The 23098-nt window shown below is 47.0% G+C and overlaps 2 protein-coding genes across 14 annotated transcripts; one reads left to right on the top strand and one right to left on the bottom strand.

The window, feature by feature from the left end:
- Positions 1-895: 895 nt before the first annotated feature.
- Positions 896-4827, top strand: NHP2 (NHP2 ribonucleoprotein). Its single transcript, XM_027970043.3, has 4 exons — positions 896-1103; positions 1182-1251; positions 3731-3836; positions 4451-4827. The coding sequence occupies exons 1-4, from the start codon at positions 944-946 to the stop codon at positions 4574-4576; spliced, it is 462 nt and encodes a 153-aa protein (XP_027825844.1). The 5' UTR covers positions 896-943; the 3' UTR covers positions 4577-4827.
- An 887-nt stretch (positions 4828-5714) lies between these two features.
- Positions 5715-23085, bottom strand: RMND5B (required for meiotic nuclear division 5 homolog B). 13 transcript variants are annotated; one of them, XM_042250376.1, is made up of 14 exons: positions 23048-23085; positions 22772-22892; positions 18566-18729; positions 17859-17948; positions 15018-15043; positions 14876-14927; positions 11619-11714; positions 11378-11518; positions 9089-9189; positions 8743-8909; positions 8131-8296; positions 6608-6710; positions 6357-6511; positions 5715-6269 (listed from the first exon to the last, which is right to left on the bottom strand). In XM_042250376.1, the coding sequence occupies exons 3-14, from the start codon at positions 18641-18643 to the stop codon at positions 6206-6208; spliced, it is 1239 nt and encodes a 412-aa protein (XP_042106310.1). In that variant the 5' UTR covers positions 18644-18729; positions 22772-22892; positions 23048-23085; the 3' UTR covers positions 5715-6205. The 13 variants fall into 13 exon arrangements, with proteins under 13 accessions (XP_042106310.1, XP_012033704.1, XP_042106311.1 ...); XM_012178314.4 differs by lacking the exon at positions 15018-15043 and having other exon boundaries at positions 11619-11764; XM_042250377.1 differs by lacking the exon at positions 17859-17948.
- Between the last annotated feature and the right edge of the window lie 13 nt (positions 23086-23098).

The following is a 23098-nucleotide window of genomic DNA, read 5'->3' as shown; positions in this document are numbered from 1 at the left end:
GCAGCGGCGGGAACTACGAAGAAAACAAGAGGGTTAGAGGATGCCGGCGGGAGGCAGAAAAAGAACTTTAATTTGGGGTACGTTGGTCAGGAGAATCTCTCCCGTGTTTAACAGCTGAGCAGATTTCTGCGGGAAGGGTGGTACCGAGTTCTCCGAAGAAAAGCGGTCTAGACGGAGGCGCTTAGTGAGTGAATGGTTCCATCCCTTGCCAGTAAAGAGAAAGCAGAATGTGAGAACCGTGCTAGAACGAAGAAATCGCAAGCAGTGCCAGGCTTTACCTTAACCTTGGCACCTAGGGTACAGCACCCAGGACCAACTCAGGACCTGGCACGAGATGGGGATCGGAACTGCCCAAGTGAGGGATCAGATTCTGAGGTTTGGAATCACACCGAAGACTTCCCATTCCACTACTCTGGTCGCAGACCCCGCCCTTTAGGCAGGGCTCCAGTCCGCTTAGATGCGGTCACGCCCCTACAGGTACAGCTTCCTCCTTGCTCCGCCTACACCTGTGACGCTAAACTCTCACACAAACCCAAGCCCGGATCCTAGTCCCTCTTCGCCTCCTCCAGGGCCCGCCTCCTTCCGGCCTTCGCCCCTCGCCTCAGAGGCCCTCCGTTGTTGTTGTTTAGTCGCGAAGTTGTGTGCTGTTCTTTGCGACTCAATGGACTGTAGCACGCCTTTCCTCTGCCTTTCACTATCTTGCCGAGTTAGCCCAAATTCACAGCTTGCTTGCCGACTGGTGCCCTAAATCGCTTCCGCCCCGCCTGCATTGTGGGAGTGGCCCCGCCCCTACGGCCAAGACTCCACCTCTCGGCGCTCCCTGTTTCCTAATTGGCTATGTCGCACTGCCTCTTCACGCAGAGTAGCATGACCCGGAAGTGATTTCTGAAGTGCCGGCCACGTGGACTTGTGCCTTGAGTGCTAGGTTGCCACAGTCGCTGCCATGACCAAAATAAAGGCAGATCCGGACGGGCCGGAGGCTCAGGCGGACGCGTGCTGCGGGGAGCGCACTTACCATGAACTGCTGGTGAATCTGAACCCCATCGCGCAGCCTCTGGCTTCTCGCCGCCTCACGCGGAAGCTCTACAAATGCATTAAGAAAGGTGCGGTGGACGCCGAGCCGGGGCGGCACGCGGGTGGCAGGCCGAGGCCCCCTCCGACTGATTGTTCTGTCGTTGCAGCCGTGAAGCAGAAGCAGATTCGGCGCGGGGTGAAAGAGGTTCAGAAATTTATCAACAAAGGCGAGAAAGGGTAAGAATCCCCCCTACCCTCCGCCGGATTTCGAGGATGGTATCCTGCTGCTTAACAGGTAGTTGGTAAAAGTGCTCCGACTTGGGTCGTATGCAGAAGATACATTCCCTTCCGTACAGATGTCGATACCACTTACAAGAGCTCAAAGGGACACCTTGGGGAAGGTGAATTCCAGGGGAACCAAATCGTATAAGCCAACTTCCTTAGGATTGATCCCAGCTTCATTCACTTAGCGACGATTTACCGAGTGTCTACTGTTTTTCAGGCACTGTGCTATGGGGAGACAATGGCAGTAATCAAATACACACAAAAGTACAAGTTGTCATGGGTAAGCATGAAGGAGAAGTACAGGGTGCAGCGAGAATGACTTCATTATCCTACAGCTTTCCTTTTTGGCATTTTTCAGGATCTGAAAACTATTTGCATTTTTGTTCCCTGTCTCTCTCACTCAGGCCAGAAAGTAAGCTTTTTGAGAACAGAATAAAGCCTCTCACTGCTTTATTTTCAGAAGCGCCTGGTACGTTGTAGGTGCTCAGGAGCCAAATAATGCTGGGAGGATTTGGTGCTCTATGGAGTCTGACCTAGGTGGGGTAGCTGAGGTCTGAAGATATAGGATTCGTTTGTGGCTTCCAGGTTTGGGGGGCATTCTGCCAGAAGAAAGTAGATTCCAGGGCAGGAGAGGGTGGTAGTGGATAGAAGTGCTACCTTCTCATGGGACTCTAATAAGCCATTGTAAGTTTAGTTTTTGTACTCAGGAGTTTTGGAAGCCAATGAGTGTTAAAGTGAGGGATGACATAATTATGTTTACATCTTTAGAAGGTTTTTCTGGCAACTTTGGAAAAGATCAGAGGTGGAAAAATAGATGGAGAAATTGAGATAGGTGGCTACTCAGGTGCAGAAGAGATGAGAGCAATTTTGATTGGGTTATTGATGGCAGAGATGGATAGAATTAACGTGGATGGATGAGAGGACTTTTGCATACAGAGTGAGGAGGTGTGGGCTCCAGGCAGATGGACAGAGGGCCGGTTCACTGAGACAGTGAACAGTGAGGGAGCCAGATTTGTATGAGATCACAAGTCTGGTTTTAGACAAGTTTTCAAGATGCCTTTTAAACATGGAAACCCTCTCCCTAGCAGAACTATCAGATAGGCAGGTGGCTATATGGGTGTTCAGTTTGGGATAGGGTTGGGTTGGAGAGAATAGATTTGGGAGTTGTCAATATACAGTTGGCACTTGAAGCCTTGGTTACAGATGGGGTCAGCTGAGAGAACGTACTGACAGAGCAGAAAGACCAGGCTGTGGGAATACCAGCATTGAAAGGCTTCTCTGGAATTTCTGGGCAGTCCAGCGGTTAGGACTCCATGCTTCCACTGCAAGCGGGCCAGGGTTCCATCCTTGGTTGGGGAACTAACATCCCACAAGCTGCACAGCACGGCCAAAAACAACAAAGGCTACTCAAAGGAAGTGGAGCCTGCAGAGGAGGAGAGTCTATGAGCCAAAGGAAAGCTAGGGAGTGTGGACATACTGCTTTGAACCCAAGAGCTCTTTCCTTGCGGTTTCCTCTCCCCTAGAACAGACTCTTCTGCTGTCATCAGGGCTCCTGAGGCCCTTGTCGCAGAACCCCATCACCTGGCCAGCTAGAATAGTTACAGATTCTCTGGCAAGCTTTCCTTGGTTCCCTATCACTCTTAGGAATGAGCCTTGAAGCACTCAAGACCCTTACATGTGACTAGTTTTTCTAGCCTTCTTGTCAGCCTTATCTCCACATCCTGGATTCCAAAGCCATCCCTGGCTCCCAACAACAGCCATCCCCTGTGTATCTGGTATCTTTCTGATTCTCTCAACCTTAAATGCTTTCCCTGCCCCCAGCCCCTCTATGGGCTTCCCTGGTAGTTCAGTGGTAAAGAATCTGCCTGCCAAGGCAGGAGATGCAGGTTCAATCCCTGATCTGGGAAGATCCCCTGGAGAAGGAAATGGCACCCCACTCCAGTATTCTTGCCTGGAAAAACCCCATGGACAGAGGAGCCTGGCGGGCTATAGTCCATGGGGTCACAAAGAATAGGACATGACTTAGTGACTGGCAGCAACAAAGCCCCTCCATGGGCTGCCTGACAGATGTCCATCATTCAGCTTTCCTCTAAAGTGTTTTTCCTGATTCCTTTCTTGATTGTCCAAGGAAAGCTGAGCTCTTACTCCTTAGCATCTCTCATACTTCATCTGTCCCGGTACAGTACCTTTTGTCACACTTGGTGGCATTTACTTGTTGCCAGGCAACAGAGATCACCTCCCCAGAGGAATGCACTCACCAAACAAATCTGAATGCATTTCTTGAGTTTGGGAGACATATATGATGGGGCTCCTTGAGGGCAGGGGCCTGTTTACCCATCTCTGTAACCCCCAAGGTTCAGCTCAGAGGCTTCCCTTATGACTGAAAAGGGAACCAGCAAGCTGGGAGTGACAGTGATTTCTCTTATTTCAGGATTATGGTTTTGGCAGGAGACACATTACCCATTGAGGTATACTGCCATCTCCCAGTTATGTGTGAAGACCGGAATTTACCGTATGTCTATATCCCCTCTAAGACGGTAAGGAGCCCTGATCTTGGTCAGCACAGAAGAGGGCCTGGGATCAGGTTGGTGGCAGCAGGTCATAGTGGCAAACAGCATGAGCTCTGGAGCTAAAGACAGGCCTGGATGGATTCTTGGCTCTGCTGCTTCCCAGATGAGGGAATGCAGATAAGTCACCTCTCTGTACTTCTACTTCCCTGTAAAATGGGACTGTGGGAATGAAACAGAAGGTGAACTTGAACGTGTCAGTCCTGTTAGTGGGTGCAATGTTCAGAAGGGATGTTCTAGGGACCTGCAGCTGTCCTTATCCTTACATAGCAGAGGCCAGGTCTGGGCTCCAAGGGGTGGGGAATAGCAGGGCCCTGGAAAGCATAGGCCCTGCTTAAGGGGACAGCCCCTACTGAGCTGGAGCTCTTTCACAATTGCCCTATGGAACTGTAGGCCCAGTGTCGCTGGACCACAGCTTGAAAGTCTGATGAGTTTAGATGGTGGCAACCAATTCAAAATGTTAACATTGGCTGACTAGCACATGTCTGTGGGCTGCATTAGGCTGGTGGACCATCAGTTTGTGACTCCTTGGTGCACAGGTTGTGTGGCCTTTGTTCCAAACAGCCTTTCTTCCTTCTCTGCAGGACCTGGGTGCAGCCGCTGGCTCTAAGCGCCCCACCTGCGTGATAATGGTCAAGCCCCACGAGGAATACCAGGAGGCCTATGATGAGTGCCTAGAGGAGGTGCAAGCCCTGCCCCCACCCATGTGAAGGAACTTAGGCACAACCTGGGCACCTGCTCCAAAAACAGTTGGCTTGGTGGCGGGCCAGTTGGCTGCCCTCCTGCCGCCCACATTCAGACATCTCCGTGGTCCCGAGGCACGTATTCTTCCTAAGCAGCTCCAACAGCTACTTCACAACAGCAAAGCCAGCATCTTCTCCGACAGCGCTGTTTCCTGTTGAGCTTCAGTGAAGATAGTTTCAAGAATGTGATGTGGGGGAAGTAAATCCTAAAACTAAAATGTGGTGAGTCTGCGGGTGTTTCTTTTTTAAGCAGCAACTACTGGTGGGGCCAAGTTGTTGGTGGGGAGGAAAGAGCAGAAGTAACCTTTCTCACCAGAAGACCCCAGGACTTCAATAATGCTCGGTGTGAATGCTTGGCCACCAGGGTCAGTGCTGGACTCAAGCTGAGAACAGACCCTGCTCCCACCCTGAGCTTTCCACTCTACTTCTAGAGTAGCTGGGAGCTGCAGGGCAAGCCAGCTGAGCCCAGAACCCACTTCATAGAGCCTGTAGTTCCTATGTTGGGGACACCCCTATTCCTCTTTTCTGCCCCCCCTCCACCCCCGAGAGCCTTAAATGCCTCTGGGAAGCTGACGGATGCAATTTACCTCCCCCCACAGTAAATTTTAAGTAGGTATTTGAAGCTAATGCACCATCCCAGGCCATCTCTCCTGCTTTGCCATTATGGCCCCAGTAACCTCATCTCTTCACACATTTTAGACTTACAGTGCCTTCCTGCTCTCAGAGGCCCAGTGCAGACTCAGCACACACAGCAGCCAAGCTTCAGGCACCCTGCAATAAACTGGAAGGACCTTGGGCTTGAGGGTTGGAGCTGGTTTAAACTCCAAGCTCTCTTCTTGATAAGCTGTGAGCCCTTCTGGGCAAGTCATGTCATCTTTCTATATCCCTTCACACTCGTTTCTAATGAGAAAGTAATACAATTATGTATATGTAAAAGCATCTTGCCCAGGGTTTGCCATCTCCTGGCGTTTTCTCCCAATCACACGCAGGTTGGGTTCTTTCCAACTGCACTCTGTGGCTGCCATGCTCCCAACCAGCACGCCCTGAACCTGTGCACGGTGGGCACATGGTAATTCTTTGCCAGTGAAGCTAAAGGCAGGCAAAGTAAGGAGAAGGCCTGTGAATATATTTGCTCAAAGTTATAAAACCACGGCATTTAGTTCTATCCTGGACTACAGTGGGCAGCTGACACATAGAGCTGTGAGGCTGTACAATGGGAGGAGTGGACACACGCCTTGGTGTAGCAGGAAGAGATCTGGCTGAGGGCGGGGATGGAAGACATCTGCTGTGCCCACCAAGTCCTTTGCTATTCTGTCAGTTGCCACTTAGTCAACAGCAAATATAAAGAGCAGGAAGCAGAGCAGGAGTACAAGACGCCAGTTTCCCTGCCGTTCATCAAGAAGCCAGCTGCCTGCTGTAGGCTGTCTCATCTCCCTCCTTGGCCTCTGCCAGAGGGCCGGCCCTGCTTGTGGTGGCACTCCTCAGCCAGTTGCTCTGAAATGAACCACAGTTCACGGAAGCCAACTACCCCCACCGAGACAGACCAAGGCTTGTGGGTGAAAGACCTCTTGCAACAAAGTTCCTCCCCAGCAGGAATCAGAATATGATGCGTTTCCCATCTGCTGGGTTCTGCTCCATGGGACAGTAGGGACACTTCAGCCTACAAAGGGAGAAGAACCAAGAATGTCTCAGGTGGCCAGCCAGCAGAAGAATCAACCTAAGGTGGGAGAGAACCCCAGGAACTTACTTTCCTCCATTAATGAGCTTGTTGAGTGCATCTCGGGAGATGACATGGCCACAGATGAGCTTGATGGGAGGGTTGGAATCTGACGTCTGCTGGCGGAGGATGGGGCACGCGAACACAGAGTGGTACCAGCACTTCATGCCGAGTTCAATCTCAATCTGGGGAGGCCAACAGTGGGGTGAGTCCCCCTTCCTGTGGCGCTGTCCTCCCCAGTGCTTCAGGCTGTGCCTCCCCCCCCCCACACTGGGCCTCACCGGTAGCTCGTCCTTGTGACTCCAGACCCCAGAGCACTGCCTCTGCTCCATCACAGCTTTGATATTCATCAGCACAGGCAGTGCCACACAGCCAGAGGCAAAGCTGCAGAACAGAGAGTAGGGGCTGGAGGGACCAGCCTGACCAAGAGCCCAGCAGACAGACAAAAGGCACTGCACGCTGTCAGTACATGACTCAGCACAGGGTTTCAAAGTGGCACTTGATCAAACCAGTCCTTAAAAATCTCTCAGGTCATGCAGAAAGCCACATACATGGTTCTGTGTCTCAACTCTAGAAAGTCATTCTAATGCACCCCAAAATTTGGACAAAAGGAATATCCAGGGGCCAGATACCTGTTCATCCACGGATACATCCTCGGTGTGACAGGGACACTAATGTTCGGAAGGGCCTCATCCTGCCTGTGTACCCCACTCTGTCATCACAGTGCACGTCTATAACTGGTTATCAACCAGGGCACTTAGAAATGGGAAAAAGTAGATTCAGTTTTCACTAGGATTGGGGTGGGGATGGGGAACCAACTGGCTGGAGCCTGGGGTGCCAAACCCCTACAATACGCAGAGCAAGTGTGCAAACAGAACCGGCCTAAGGTGCCCATGTTCGTGCTGGGGAAGAATGTTCTGTAACCAGAGTCCATGGGAAGAAACTGGAGGATGGAGCCTATCACGACTGGGCAGACAAATGCACCCCATGCGGTTCCACGGCCAGCCTAAATAAAATACACCACTGTATGTACATACACCACACATGTATATGTGGTGGGGTCAGGTCCAGGTGACCTTCATTCCCTATGAGGCCTTAGGAGCCTCTGTTTCTTCCTGTAAAATGAGGGTAACAGCACCTGTAACTCTTGGGTTGGTTTGAAGCCATGAGAATATTACTGTAAAGGAGCCGTCAAAGCGACAGCTCTCAGCACCTGTGACTCAGCTACTCAGTCTCCCTGAGGGAAGTGGTGTTTGAGACACGAGGTGGCCAGAAGGCTGGGCCGTCAGAGGGTCCTGTGATTACCCAGAGGTGAGGTGCAGGAAGCACAGACTTCATTCAAGAGACCTTACAAAATGGGAACCCTGACTCTGCCACTGACCTTGTGGTGACCCCAGGCCACAACTCTAAATCTGTTCTCCAGCTGTAGTGTGTGTTGAGTCACTTCAGCCATGTCCGACTCTTTGTGACCCCATGGACTGTAGCCCACCAGTCTCCTTTCTCCATGAGAATCTCCAGGCAAGAATACTGGAGTGGGTTGCCATTTCCTCCTCCAAGGCATCTTGCCTACCCGGGGATTGAACCCACGTCCCTTATGTTTCCTGCATAGCAGGCAGGTTTTTACCACAAGCACCACCTGGGAGGGGTACTAGAAAGAAAGGTAATTCCTACCTGGAAGAGTGACTGAGCAGCCAGTTTAGGTCTGTGAAGGCACCAAACACCACCCCTGGACAGGGCAGGGCCTTGACAAGTTGGGTTTCCCTCAGCCCGCCCACTTGTACTGCCCCCTCAGGGCTGACTATACCTGACACTGAGGGGTGACTCCACAGAAAGGCCCAACAGGGAACAAGCATCACGTGTAAAGGTCTCACAGATCTCGGCCCAATGGCTGTTGTCCAGGAGATGGCAGTAGGGTGACTTCTCCAAACCCAGCTGCAGGTACACCAGACTGCCCATCATCACCTGGATCTCTACAAGGCAAAAGGGAATCAGGGTGCAAGGAGGCAGCTTTTCTCCGGGCTCTGCCTCCAGCCCTCGGGTGGCAGGGCTGCAGAGGCAGTATGGGGGGCAGGCTGTGCCCCATGGCTCCCAGGCCCATGACCTGGCCAATCGATTAAAATGCCCTCTGGCAAAGCCAGTTTTCCCTAAAACCCAGTGAGGAAGTAAGGTTTCAGGGCTGTTTCTGTGGCAAGCATGACCGCACAACGTGACATAGGGAGGGGTTTCAGTTTCTTCCCCACCCTTCCAGCTGCGTCCAAGGAGCGGGTCTCAGGCTCTTGTCCCTCTGCTCCAGTACTAGCTAATCTTTTTTTTTTGGGGGGGGGGGCAGTGGGGGGGGCATGCAGTATAGCATGTGAGACAGAGCAGCATAAGGGAATGCATGTTGTAGGGGCCACCCCAGCACCTGGGCACGTACCACGCTGGTGCACGTGAGCAAAGGGCTGGAAGTGCCGGGCATAGCTGAGGGCCTCCAGCTGCTTCTCAGGGCCACCTGCCAGGAGACGGATGAACTGCAGTCGGTGCAGCTTGAACTCCAGGGAGCTATTGAGCTCCAGCAGGCGCTGCCTGTGGGAGACAGCCCACCTGGGGAGAAAGAGGCCAGCTGAGTGGGAGCTAGTAAGGCAAGAGAAGGGGGCTTGGCAGGGCCTCCAAAATCTTATGTGAGGCCCGTGAGACAGGACTGGAGGTGCGTCAAGTATGCTGGGTGACGCGAAGAGCAGACAAGCCCTGTCCCCTGTGGGACCACCCAAAGGCCAACGTACTCCAATGCTGGCCCCAGGTCTTGTTCATGCAGAGCTTCCAGGATACGATTCAACTCCAGGAAAGGCTGCTTGAAATCCAAGTCCACATTCAGTGTTGATTCCTAGAGGGAGAGAGAGCCATCTACCACTGGAGGACTGTGCTTCCAAACTTCTCTGCTCCACACCTAGTAAAACCTCATCCACCAAAGACAAGCCAGAGAGGGGCCATGGTCTCTTGCCAGTCCCTTGGACTCCTCTTTTTCCCAGTTCAAGTTCTGGGAGGCTGAGTGCTACATGCTGGCCTCCCAGAGGACAGACTGCAAACCCCACCCCATCTGCTGTGGTACTAGAGACCCACACTGAGTAGCACGGAGAGAAAATTACTCTTTTTCAATCCCCCTAATTACATTAAGGGAAAGCATCCTTTACTTTCACTGCCAGGGTGTCGTTTGACACCTAACAAGTACAACTTTGTCATTTTACTAGTCTTCCCTTTTAAGAAAAGGATTATCAGGCACTGAGAACTCAGGCGGACACCCAAATCCAGCTAGAAATTCATAATTTCACTTTGTACTGTATATATTTTGTAGCTATTTTCCATTTATGGCAGGAGCACTGATTTCTAAAATAAATTTAAGAAGTAACAAAAGCAAAACAAACAAGTAGGACTACATCAAACTAAATTTAAAGCTTCTGAAACAGTAAAGGAAACCATCAACAAAATGAAAAGGCAACCTACAGGATAGGAAAAAATATCTGCAGATCGTGTTACCTAAGGGACTAATATCCAAAATATATAAAAACTCAATAGCAAAAGAAAAAATTCTTATAAAAAATGGAGACAATATCTGAAGAGACATTTTTTCAAAGAAGACATCAAAATGGCCAGCAGGCACATGAAAAGATGCTCTACCTCATTAATAATCAGGGCAATGCAAATCAACACCACAGTGAACCATCACCTCACTCCTGTCAGAAAGGTTGTTATTGAAAAGACAAGAAATAAGTGCTGGCAAGCATGTGGAGAAAGGGGAACCCTCATGCATCTTTGGTGGGAACATAAACTGGTACAGCCACTATGGATAACAGTATGGAAGTTTCTCAGAAAATTAAAATATAGCTACCATATGATCTAGCAATCCCACTTCTGGGTATTTTCCCAAAGAAAATGAAAGCACTAACTTGAAAAGATATCTGCACCACCACCCCATATTCACCGCAGGATTATTTACAATAGCCAAGATAAGGAAGCAACCTAAGTGTCCATTTATGGATGAATAGATAAAGAAAATGTGGTGTGTGTATATATATATATATATATATATATATATATATATAAAATAAATACATAGTCGCTCAGTGATGTCTGACTCTGCAACCCAATCAACTGTATCCCACTGTCCTTGTGTCCATGGCTCCTTTGTCCATGGAATTCTCCAGAAGAGAATACTGGAGTGGGTAGCCATTCCCTTCACAGGCATCAAACCCGGGTCTCCTGCATTGCAGGCAGATTCTTTGCCATCTAAATATATATATGTATATATATAATGAAATATTGCTTCCCAGATGGTACTGGTGGTAAAGAACCCGCCTGCCAATGCAAGAGACATAAGACACTTGGGTTCAATCCCTGGGTCAGAAAATCCCCTAGAGTAAGAAATGGCAACCCACTCCAGTATTCTTGCCTGGAAAATTCCACGCACAGAGAAGCCTGGTGGGCTACAGTCCACGGGGCTGCAAAGAGTCAGACATGACTGGGCGACTGAGCATGCACGCATTCAGCCATTAAAAAAAGTGGGGAAATCCTGTCATTTGTGATAACGTGGATGGGAGCATTACGCTAAATGAAATGTGCCAGACAAAGACAGCTACTGTATGATCTCACTTACATGTGGAATCTAAAAAGTTTTTGAGAAAACCAAGCTCATAAATACAAAGAACAGATTGGTGCTTAAAAGAAGTGGAGGGTAGGGGGTGGGAGCAATGGATGAAGTATTTTTGTTGTTTTTCGTTTTAATAAAAGAGAGATGAACTCATTTAAGGAAACAAGGTAAAGGCACACAGTCTTGACGGAAACCTTGGACTCCCCATGTGCAGTCCAGAGGGGAGGATGCCCTGCCAGGCCAACTGTCCACTGGAGACAGGTCTCTGGGAACAGATGTTCCCCTGACACACATGTCTGAGTCATGTACATAAACTGACCTGTCTGGATATAAAAATAATAATAATAATGGGGTCCTAATGTAAAGAACGCTACCAAGCAGAAAGCAGAACAGGCAGGTCCCAGCACCTCCCCGGTGAGCCCGTTACCTGACACAGCTCCTCAGCGACACTGAGCATGCCCTGCTGATACAAGTGCTCCAAGATGGCCATCTGCAGGGTCTGCTGCTGCTTCTCCCGTGAGTCCCACACTGCGTCGGAGACCACACCGCAAATCTCAGAGTCAAAGTTCTGACAAGGACGAGAGACAGCGCCCTGTGACTCAGGCCTGCACTTCTCACACCGGCCACAGGTATTCCTGCCTCCAGTCTGGAGCTGCCCACATGCTCACCCTGTCAATGGCTTTGCCCACTCGGGAAACACTGCTGTGAATGTCCTTGTGGTCCGAAGCCAGTTTCTGCACGGTGTCTTTTATCTTCCGGCAGCACTGTGACATAACCAGGGAGAGGGTAGCTGAGAGAGGGGTTCCCTGGACGGCTGCAGAGAAACAATGGTAATGAGTCAGGACTCGGACACAGAGGAGCAGGCCTTGTCCCGGCCTCCCTATTCTAAATGCCAGCATGGAGGCCTGGGAAGCAGCCCTAAACTCCAGAGTGAAAGACTCAGCCTCTCTTCTGGGTCCCGCCACTCTTTAACTGTATGACTTGGAATTAGCCAAGTCGGACAAGCCAGTTCATTGCCTGGAGTCTTCATTTCCTCATCTATAAAACAGGCGATAGCACTGGCCTTGGAGGCTGCTGTGAAATGAAGATGCTCTGGCACTTAGTGTGGGTTAAGTACTTGGTTTTAGCTCATTTAATCCTCACTACCATTATGTGCACCGGCACTGTTAGTAGCCTATACTCCAGCCGAGGAAGCTGAGGCAGTAACTTGCCAGAGCTCACAGCAGTGACAGATCTGAAGCCCTGGCTCCTCACCACCACACCAAAGGTTCCTTAACATCTCGAGGGAGACACTGTGTGGGAAGGCTTTGAATCATAAAGTATCATCCCCATATTAATGCCTCTAACCCAGAGGACACCAGGCAGGCCAGGGTCCATCAGGGAAGCACAGGGACATTTCTGTCTCACAATACAGTGCTTTCCACCCCCACGGCTGGGTGAACCACATGCACTACCAAAAGCGTGTGGGGCTTGGAATAGAGAAGAGCAGACAACTCCCTTCTTCCAGCCAGCATCTCTGCCCCTTCTTTAGATGGTAGCATCTGGGTTCAGGGAGGAAAATATGACCCAGGGAAGATAACATGACCCATAAGGTCCAGGGAGTGTCTCAGCTCTGAGATCAGAAGCCCTGAAAGAGAAATGCATTCTGCCAGTTTGCTAAACAAACAAAATGTATACTCCTGGAATTGCTGGAGCACCACGGCCACCTCCAGAGAGGAGGTGCTCTGAAAATGAAGTCAGTGTAGATCGAAGGCATCACATGAGCACCCAGATCCAACTGGGCTGGACCTTTCAGTTACCTGAGACTATAAATCCAGCAGCCCAACCCCCCACTTTGTGTTTGTTTAAGCTGGTCTGAGCTAGGTTTCTGTCACATTTAACTGAATGAGTCCTGACAAATACAAACAGAAGGTGGTGGCTGGGCCTCCTCCTACTAGGATGGCTATAACAACAACAACAACAAAAACATAAAAGCAAGCGAGGGTGAGGATGGGGGAAAATTGGAACTCTCATACATTGTTGGTGGGAATACAAAAAGTTGCAGTTACTTTGGAAAACAGTGTGCCAGCTCTTCAAAAAGTTGAACAGAGAGTTACCACATGACCCAGCACATAAAAAAGAACGAAGCAATGATTCATGGCACAATAGGGATGAGCCCTGAAAACACACGAAGTCAAAGAGTATAAAAGGCCATATATTACATGATTCCATTTACATGAAGTATCCAGAGCAGTCCACAGAAAGTAGGTTAGTGGTTGCCAGGGGCTGGAGGAGAAGCAGAAATGGAGTTATAAGGTCGGAAGTTAGACATGAGCAACCAGGGGAGGCCTGGCTGAAAGGGATGCAAGCTGATCTCTAAACTCCATCCCAGATACACCCCGGAGAGCTCACAGATGTGCTACAAAAATAACCACAGAGACCTTTCCAACTCCTGCACATGCATCCCAGGCACACAGTGGATATAAACTAACCACAGGGGCTTCTCCAAGTAACCTTAGGTAGCTAGGAGCCCATTAAGGGTTCATAAATAGTCTGTCCCTCTCTCTATATATATCATTATATACATATATGATTATATATACGATTATTACATGGATATATATGTGTATGTATATATGATTATTATCAGAGTGAATTATGGGAAGACGTAAACAACAAAGCCTGCTTTTATATAACTTGCAACTGTCAATCAGCCGTGAGCATATGCTGAAGGAGCTTCCCAACCCAGGGATCAAACCCAGGTCTCCCTCATTGCAGGCAGATTCTTTACCAGCTGAGCCACAAGGGAAGCCCAAGAATACTGGAGTGGGTAGCCTATCCCTTCTCCAGTGGATCTTTCTGACCCAGGAATTGAACCAGGGTCTGTTGCATCACAGGCGGATTCTTTACCAACTGAGCTATCAGGGAAGCCCCATATATATATATATTATAACATGTATATATATATGTATATAAAACAGACTGAATTATGGGAAGTCGTAAATACCAGGGCCTGCTGTCACAGAACTTGCAGTTGTCAATCGGCCTTGAGCATACGCCCATTTGCATTCCCTTTCATTGATTATTGGTGGGTATAAGCCCTATTCTGCACAGGGCATAACCAATAGGAGGTGACAGGAAGTATAAAAAGGGGGAAGCCAAGAGGCAAGGGGAGGACAATTCCTTTGAAGTCGGCCTGCTCCCATGTCTTGTGAGTGTCTTATAAAAGATCTATCTGCTTGAGCTGAACTGAGCTCTTAACTTGTTTGTTGTTTTAAACCCTTTAGTTCATTGTTCCAAATTTTTATTGTGACAGGCAAGAACTGAGGAAGCGAGATAAACCAACCTGACAAGAGTTATTATTAATGGGTGGGGGATTCTTTTGAGAGAGATGAAAATGTTCTATAATTAGTAGTAATGAATGTACAATTCTGGAAATATACTAAAATCCACTAAATTGTATACTTTAAAAGGGTAAATTTTAATGTGAGTTACAGCTCAATCCAAAAAAAATGACATAGGAAATAGGGGTTACCTCTGGTCAAATCTTAGACAACTTGATAGTAACAGTAATGGACTGTAACCCATTGAATAAAATAAGAATTTATGAGCATGGACTTAAGTAAGGAAGATAGGCAAGCTTCTTTCTTATGTTAAATTCCTACCAACAAGTGTATAGGAAATGATAGAGCAGGAAAAACCACCTGTGTTGAAACTAACTCTGTAGTGAGTTGTTCAGGCAAGAATTGTCAAGGGATGAGAAAACCAATGAGGCAGAATGTGAAGACGCACAGCAAATGTATATAGTCTCAAAGTATTTCCCCACAAATTACTTATTAACTCTAAAGAAAGAAATATTAACATTATTAGGGTATAGGAACCTGGCAGACACCATCTTAACCAAGTGATCAAAGTTAACATCACCCATAATGGAACAAGCTGATACCTTGTACCTCCTGATGTGATGCACTGAGAAACACATCAGTTCTGAAGTAATCCTGCCCAAAATGCAAAAAAAAAAAAAAAAAAAAAAGATGAGGAAAGAGCAAACAAATTCAAATCAAGAGACATTCTGCAAAATCACTGACCTTAATGTTCCCAAAATGTCAATGTCCTGAAAGACAAAAGCACGTGGTAGAAATGTCCCAGACTAAAAAAACTAAAGATCAGACACAAGAAACTATGCGCAGTGCTTGATCTTAGATCAGAGCCTGGACCGGGAAATAAAATGCTTTATGAAAATTACTGGGTAATGGCAAATTGAAATATGAGCTATATTCATTAGCTGCTGCTGCTGCTAAGTCACGTCAGTAGTGTCTGACTCTGTGTGACCCCATAGACAGAAGCCCACCAGGCCCCTCTGTCCCTGGGATTCTCCAGGCAAGAACACTGGAGTGGGTTCCATTTCCTTCTCCAATGCATGAAAGTGAAAAGTGAAAGTGAAGAAGCTCAGTCGTGTCCGACTCTTAGCGACCCCATGGACTCTAGCCTATGAGGCTCCTCCGTCCATGGGATTTTCCAGGCAAGAGTACTAGAGTGGGGTGCCATTGCCATTCATTAGCTATATTCACTTAATTTTTTACCTTAACATTTACTTCACTCAAAGAAGTTACTTTTTAAAACACTACAATTTACCCCTTCCCCCGCCCCGTAAAAAATAAATAAATAAATAAAACACTACAATTTAGAGGGGATGAAGGTGAAAAAAGGAGTGAAATAACTGTGAATGTTCTACTTCAAAAACTGTCTGACATCTGCATCAGAAGACTGTCTGCATCTGCCTTTCTGCGTCTTCCTCTTCATGGGCCACAGAAAGAGTTCGATACACTTTACAAAATCCATTACCATTTCCCATATCTGCTACCGTAAACCAAGAAATCCATTTATTCCAGGCTACTTATGGAGAATTAATCACATGGAAAAATTTAACACTTCTTTTTCAAAACTTAAAGTACTTTACTGTACTTGGCATTCCTATATATAATGATATGAACTCAAAGAATGAAAGCATTGGGACTTCCCTAGTAGTCCAGTGGCTAAGACTCTGAGCTCCTAATGCGGGGGGTGTGGGTTTGATCCTCGCTCCAGGAACCAGATTCCACATGCCACAACTAAAAAGGTCCTACAAGCTGAAACTAAGACCCAGTGCAACCAAATAAATAAGCTAGAAAAAAAAAAGAAAAAAACCTGAAAGCATTAATGGTATATAATTAAAATTCATGGGCTTAGTTAGATATTAAAACAGTTTTAATATTTAGAATCCTCTGTAACAAATATTGCAGAACAATAAATCAGAATATAAACACAACGTACTCTCCTTTGGATTTCTCCTCTGCTTAAGTGGTGGCATTATATAACATACAGAGTTGTTCCAAAATAACTGTATATACTTGCTGTAGCCTCAGAAACAAATAAAAAGAAATCTGAAAAAGTGAGGTCAAAAGAATTATGGGCACTATGCATAAGCACCAAAAACTCATGAACTCCTCCATTTCGAAGGATTTCTAAAACCTACCTTTCTAATTTCAAGGGAAGATTTACTCAAAAGAGAAAAATAAAAAACACGTCCCACACATTTACAGCTTTACTGATAGGGTAGAGCCATTATGTCAAATTCAGCCATCAATGTACAACCTCATTTCCCATTTAAATTTAACAAGAATATATTTTGTTTTAAAAGGGACACAGTGGCAAAGTTGGAGAAGGAAATGGCAACCCACTCCAGTAACCTTGCCTGGAAAATTCCATGGACAGAGGAGCCTGGTGGGCCACAGTCCATGTTGTCGCAGAGAGCTGAGCACGACTGAGTGACTCAACAAGCGGCCAACTGCCCTGACCTGAAGACTAACCTTAAAGCTCATGCACACTCTGATTCTCTCCAATTCCTGCTCTTCATACTTCAAATATCACAAAGAGCATTAATTCCTCAAATCGTGAAAGCACAGTGAACTAACTGCACAGAAAAAAATGGACATTTAAGTCATTTCATTCTTTCTTAATACTATGTAGTGAAAACATGTATTTATAATTTCAGCATCCTTCATAAAATCATTATTCATCAAAAATAGACAAATGTTTACAAAGAACATTTAACTTAAATTTCATAATTGCTTATAAAATGACACTTGAAAGAGTGACCTAATAAAGTAAGTCTGATCAAGAGACAGGAAACTATAAAAAGTATACCACAACGTTGTTTGGGGTACACATGTATACACCGCTATATTTAAAAAGCATAACCAACAAGGACCTATGGGATAGCACATGGAACTCTGCTCAGTCCTGTGTGGCAGCCTGGATGGGAGGGGAGCCCTGGGGAGCATGGATGCACGCACATGTATGGCTGAGTCTCTTCAGTGCTCACAGGAAACCATCACAACACTGTTAATCGGCTATACCCCAATACGAAATAAGAAGTTCAAAAATATATATATACCACAATGTTCAAAACCTCGTAGTGTTCTATAAGAAAATCAATAAAGGTAACAATCTTACTGAGGAAAAAAGTATTCAGCATTACAAATTTAAAATGCAAATTTTTATACATGAATTCAATAAAGGATATATTTAAAACTTACAATACCACATAATCATCTATTTTGTGGAAAACAATAGGAATTATGTACTTTTTAATATGTGTACATCAAAACCGAAAGGTTAATTTTTACTTTTGCCTTTATTGGCAACTTTGGATGCATTATTAGGTTTTGGATCCCAGGGGGTATTTTTTTTACAAATCTTGAAGCTGCACCGCTGTCCAACTTGCTAGCCTTTTTCTTGCCTGTTATTTCTTTGACTCTGTTCACATATACTCTGATTCTCTCAATTCCTGCTTTACTGAATGTTCCTTAGGACTGACTCCATGAGTTGCCAAATAAACCCCAAACATTGAATTTAATGTGTAAGCCAGAAACTAAATCCACTTTTACCTGTTCGAGTGGGTCCAACTTCTGCAACATCTCATTTCTAGAAACAGACATCTTGGTCTTCAGCATCTCATCCACACCACCAATGGAATTCTCAAAGGTTGACAAATATTCATGAATTTCTACTGGATAGTCCTCATTAGTTTCCTCACCTGCCATTACCATCAACTGGCAGACCTACTCCTGCCTCCCAGAAACTAGTCAGTGGCTTGTTTAACTTCTTGATTTTAATAATTACACTGAACTTATGTAAAAGAATGCCCTTGACCTTAGGTCATACTTAGCTGTGTAATATCTGCAGCTTACTTTCTAGTGGTTTTTAAAGTAATAAGAATATGTGAGCAAACTGATAAAACAAATATGGCAACATATTAGCAGTTGGTGAATCTAAGTAAAGGGGTATATATGAGCTCTTTATACTGTTCTTAGAACTTTTCTATACATTTGAAAACATCTTAAAATGTCTTAAACATTCAAAATAGAAAAGTAAATCGAAAACTAAACGTAAATGATCTCAGATAAACTAACGATTTCTGTTGGGTTTTCTGAAATAGTTCAGAGACTTCCACTGTCCCCTGTTGAAGAGTCCTAAGGACCCATGTTATCAATGCCCTAACCACCATCCTTCCAGAACTCCGTCATCAAGTAGCCTTGGGGTCTCCTAGGCCCCTAAGGAGGCAGATGTGGGACTCTCATGAGGGGACACCCACCTGTGCTGGCCAGCTCAGCCCGCAGCTGGCCCACGTAGTGCAGCAGCTCCTCCAGGCTCTGTTCACAGTGCTGCCCATAGGTCAGGAACTTCTGCAGGACCTTGTCCACCTCTCTCTCCACACTTGCGCACTGCTCCATAGCAGCCACTGTGTCAGGCCCCCACCTGGGTCAGAGGGGCAGTGAAGAGGGCTTCCAGATCCCACCCTACCATTCCCATATCATATTTCAATGTGAAATTCCCAGCCTAACATATACGTACACAGCTTCCATAACCCCCAGCCAGGGTGCCCATTGGAGGGTGAAGGGAGACATGAGGACAGGGGTTTTCTGAATCATGTTAAGAAAATTACTCCTATGTTCATTGTTTTCAACTCTTCATCAGAATCTTCATCCATCTCTCTTCCTTTTTTCGCCTGATCCCAGCATGCAGGGATCTTAGTTCCCCGATCAAACCCGTGACCCCTGTACTGGAATCATGACGTCTTAACCACTGTACCACCAGGGGATTCCCTTCATCTCTCTTTTAAATCAAAATGGAGAGCAGGCCTTGCAGAGCCCTCAGTAGGCAATACTATCTATACTCCATCACAGCTCCAGGCCTTGGTATACTCTCTATCACCCTTCACCTCCTCAACTACTGGAGAAAATGGCCCATCAGAGGTCATATTCTGCAGCTATCCCTAGCCTGCTCCCACCTGGCTCTCTCCACTCCCACTTGGCATCCTTCTATTTCAGTTTTGATCACTGGGTAATGATCTGTTTGAGGGCCTGCCTCCCCCACTAGACTAGAAAATCTCTTGTTGCAACACAACTTTCCTTCTCATTATACCACTGAAAGAGAGTTGACTTGTCTTGTCCTACCTTTCTTACCACTGAGGTCCCACTGCTAAACCCCTTCAACACTGGACCACCGCTCCCTTCCATTTCAGAGCAGCCTGTGACACTGAACACATAGACTATCCTTAAAATGTTAGTGATAGAGTTGATTTCACTCCTCATCCCTCCATCTACAGGATTTAAAGTGAAAGTCACTCAGTCGTGTCCAACTCTTTGCGACCCCATGGACTGCAGCCTGCCAGGCCCCTCTGTCCATGGAATTCTCCAGGCCAGAATACTGGAGTAGGTAGCCGTTCCCTTTTCCAGGGGATCTTCCCAACCCAGGGATTGAATCCAGGTCTCCCACATTGCAGGCAGATCCTTTACTGTCTGAGCCACCAGGGAAGCCCTCCCCCCCAAAAAAGTGAGAGGGTTCTGTCAAATGCACCTCTCAAATGATCAAATCTAGCCAGTTGTTCTCTCTCTCAAAGAAGGGTGCAGAGTAACACCACAAAGAGAGTTCTGTGTCCAAAGTGACCATTGGGATTCTCCCAGTTTTACCAGACTCTCTTCCCATTCCCAGCAGCACTGTTAGTTCTGGCCCCATCATCTCAGCCCAACCTGCAGCCAGTGTCTCCTTATCAAACAGGTGATGAGTGATGGAGAAATGGTACGCAGGGCCTTAAGATGTATTCATGTCCTCCCTCCTTATGGCTGACACTATCACACTAGAATTTGTTCATCACCGTGTCTAGAAAACAGGCCCCCCTTTTCATGCTCCCTGAAGAAATACCCTATAACTGGATATGAACCATTACAAGCAAAATATAACAGGGATACCTGTTGGAAATAATATACTATAATTATTACTATCAATAGTTAATATTTCATAGGGGCTTATTATGCGATAGGAACTACTCTAATGACTTGGCATTAATTAACTAATTTACTAAATTCTTACAACTGCACTATGAGGCACGTACACTGAGACCCCCTATACAGAACACAAAATGAAATTCATATTAAACTGCTCAAGGTCACATAGCTGCAAAGTAGAGGATCTCGAACTAAAGCTGGGCAGTCTGGCTCCAGAGCTCCTCTCTGAAGCAGTCTGCATCACAGTCCTCTCTGGACCAGCTTAACAGGCCACCATCTCACCAGGAAAGGAACACAGCCAATATTTGTGGTTGGAATGAGTACACAGCAATGATTCATGATGACAAGCAACAGGAAAGTAACCTCACAGCCTATGAGATGATCAACTAGGAAAGATGGCAGTACGAAAGAGTATTTGCCAAAAGGGTCTGGGAACCAGAATCACAATTTACCAAAAATAAACACATTTCAAGAAAGGTTAGGACCTCACCAACATCAAAGAGTATGACCCTGTCAGACATCAACTAATACCAGGATTATTAAAGGGAAGCCCATGTCAGCAACTTGAAACTGAATTTAAAAGCTGAGGAAGGAGATGAATTTTTATCCCAGTGCTGCTTGAGCTTGAGACAACTCAGGAGCCTAGAGGAAGTTGTAAGTCAAGGAAGTAAAATCTGGGAGATGCATCTGTGGAACCTGGGGTAGTATGAGAAACCACAGCAACATCAGTAAGATCCCAAAACATGGTACTGAAGGGAAAAACAAAACAAAACAAAATTAAATCCAGGTAGAATACCATTTATGCACTTTTAAAATATAGGTATACAACCAAGGACACACGCAAATAAAAGGATATGTACCAAACACATAAGAGAATGGCTTTCTGCAGTCAGGGCGGAGATGAAGGGAATGGAGGGAGGAATAGGGATAAAAGGGAAATACGTAAACAAATGCCAAGGAGAAAAATGGCCTGTGTGAACCAGTTAAATGTACCATGAACTGACAAGTGTGATTACCTCAATAAAAACTTTTTAAATGAACGAGATGGGAAAATATAACTGCCTGGAGGCATTCCATCTGAAAAGCCCAAGAGGCCAATTCAGTGTGTCCAGGGTAAGCCACTCTTAGTCACATTTGGTCATCTTCACCAGGCACAAGGATGGATGAGTGGGAGTCTGTCTTCAGGATTAATCCAGGGAATTTCACTTCCATTGTCCTAAGCCCTCCTCCCCAAGGTCTCACATGGACAGAAATTATCTACCAGGGTGATCACCCCAAAACAACACATCAGATCCTGTCACCCGTTTACTCCTCACTGCCATGGTTTGACACAGACGCCGTCTGCAATTGTACCTTCACTCACTTCCTTTGCATGAGCTTTTCCTACGTCTAGAGGCCACTCTTCCTACGTCTAGAGTGTTCTCTGCAAGAACACAAGATGACATTTAATCACCAGCTCCCCCATGAAGCCCTCAGTGAAATCTCCCTACCTCCTCCCCTGCTTCACAAACCAAACCTCTATCAAGGGTGCCCCATACCACAGACATCTGAGTTCTCAGCACTTCAGCACAGTAACTGCCCATTCACATGTCCGTCTCCCCACACTAGACTGTGAGCTGCTCAGGGCTGGAGTCCAGTCTCATCTTCTCTCCCCAGGCCTATGGCCTGGTCCACAGTGGGTACATGTACTTCCTAATTAGGGGACCGGAACTCACACTTGTCCTGGTTGGGCAGGAGGAGACATGAGTGAAATAATGAAATCCCCACCAAGGTGTGTGCCCAGGGGTCTTGTCCTCAGTCTTCAGTATCCTAACACAAGAGGGGCACCTTCTGAGGTGAGCGGGTAAGGAGAGAAGTTTGTGCAAATCACAGAAAGTCCCCTTTGCTTGACACAGAACTGAACAGCCTCCGCTGGCCCAACACTTAACCTTTTACACTCCCCACCTCTATCCATTCTTCACCTTATACATCACTCCTCTGCTTAAAAACCAATAGAGTGGACTTTCCTGGGGGTACAGTGGATGAGAATCTGCCTGCCAATGCAGGGTTCGCTCCCTGGTCTGGGAAGATCCCACATGCTGTGGAGCAACTACAATCCAGGTGCCCCAACTGAGCCTGTGCGCCCCAATTGATGAATCCTGCGTGCCTAGAGCTCAGGCTCTACAAGAGAAGCCTTTGAATGAGAAACCTGTGCACCACAATGAAAAGTAGCCCCTGCTTGCTCCAACTAGAGGAAGCCCACGAGCAGCAACAAAGACCCAGCACAACAACAAAAAGATAAAGAATTAAAAAAAAAAAATGACACGTACTTAAAAACCACCCTTGTTTTTATGGTCTACAAGGTTCTATGTGACTCCAAACCACCTCTCCAACCTCATTTCCTACCACTGTCCCTCTCAATGGCCATATTCCAATCACACTAGTTTTCTGTTTCTCGAACATCAGCTTATTTCCACCTCAGGGTTTTTCCCACTGCCTAGAAAACTTCTCCCAGATCCCCCGTGACGGGTTACCTCCAACTCGGCCGGGTCGCGATTGGATGGGACGTGCCGGTTCGAGCGACCTCCCCAGTAGGGGCGGCTCCTCAAATTTCTCTGAGAATGCAAGGGTCCAACTCCCTGCCCGGGCCAAGGTCTGCGGAGAAAACAAACCCGAGGGAGGACTGGAGATGGGCGCTTAGTCCCGAAGCTTGGAAGGAGATCCGGGGACTGGGAGCCTGGCGGAGCAGCCGCCCACCGCGCCACGCCCTTGAGCCGCACCTCCCAGCCGGGAGGCCAGCGGGCTCTCACCTGGTCCTGCAGCCGGGTCTCTGGTTTCCGGTGCAGCTGTCAACGGAACCG

Source organism: Ovis aries, chromosome 5 (genome assembly GCF_016772045.2).
Source record: "Ovis aries strain OAR_USU_Benz2616 breed Rambouillet chromosome 5, ARS-UI_Ramb_v3.0, whole genome shotgun sequence".
Lineage (NCBI taxonomy): Eukaryota > Metazoa > Chordata > Mammalia > Artiodactyla > Bovidae > Ovis > Ovis aries.
The sequence above is the reverse complement of the archived record's forward strand: the minus strand, read 5'-3'. Positions and strand labels throughout refer to the sequence as shown.

Coding starts and splice junctions, on each gene's coding strand:
- RMND5B (XM_012178314.4), bottom strand. CDS start 18,643: ATGGGCAGCACTGTGAACAGAGCCTGGAGGAGCTGCTGCACTACGTGG. Junction 11,519..11,618: donor TGGGCAAAGCCATTGACAGG/GTGAGCATGTGG, acceptor CGTCCTTGTCAG/AACTTTGACTCTGAGATTTG. Junction 9,190..11,377: donor TCGCTGAGGAGCTGTGTCAG/GTAACGGGCTCA, acceptor CTCTCCCTCTAG/GAATCAACACTGAATGTGGA.
- NHP2 (XM_027970043.3), top strand. CDS start 944: ATGACCAAAATAAAGGCAGATCCGGACGGGCCGGAGGCTCAGGCGGAC. Junction 1,252..3,730: donor ATCAACAAAGGCGAGAAAGG/GTAAGAATCCCC, acceptor CTCTTATTTCAG/GATTATGGTTTTGGCAGGAG. Junction 3,837..4,450: donor TCTATATCCCCTCTAAGACG/GTAAGGAGCCCT, acceptor CCTTCTCTGCAG/GACCTGGGTGCAGCCGCTGG.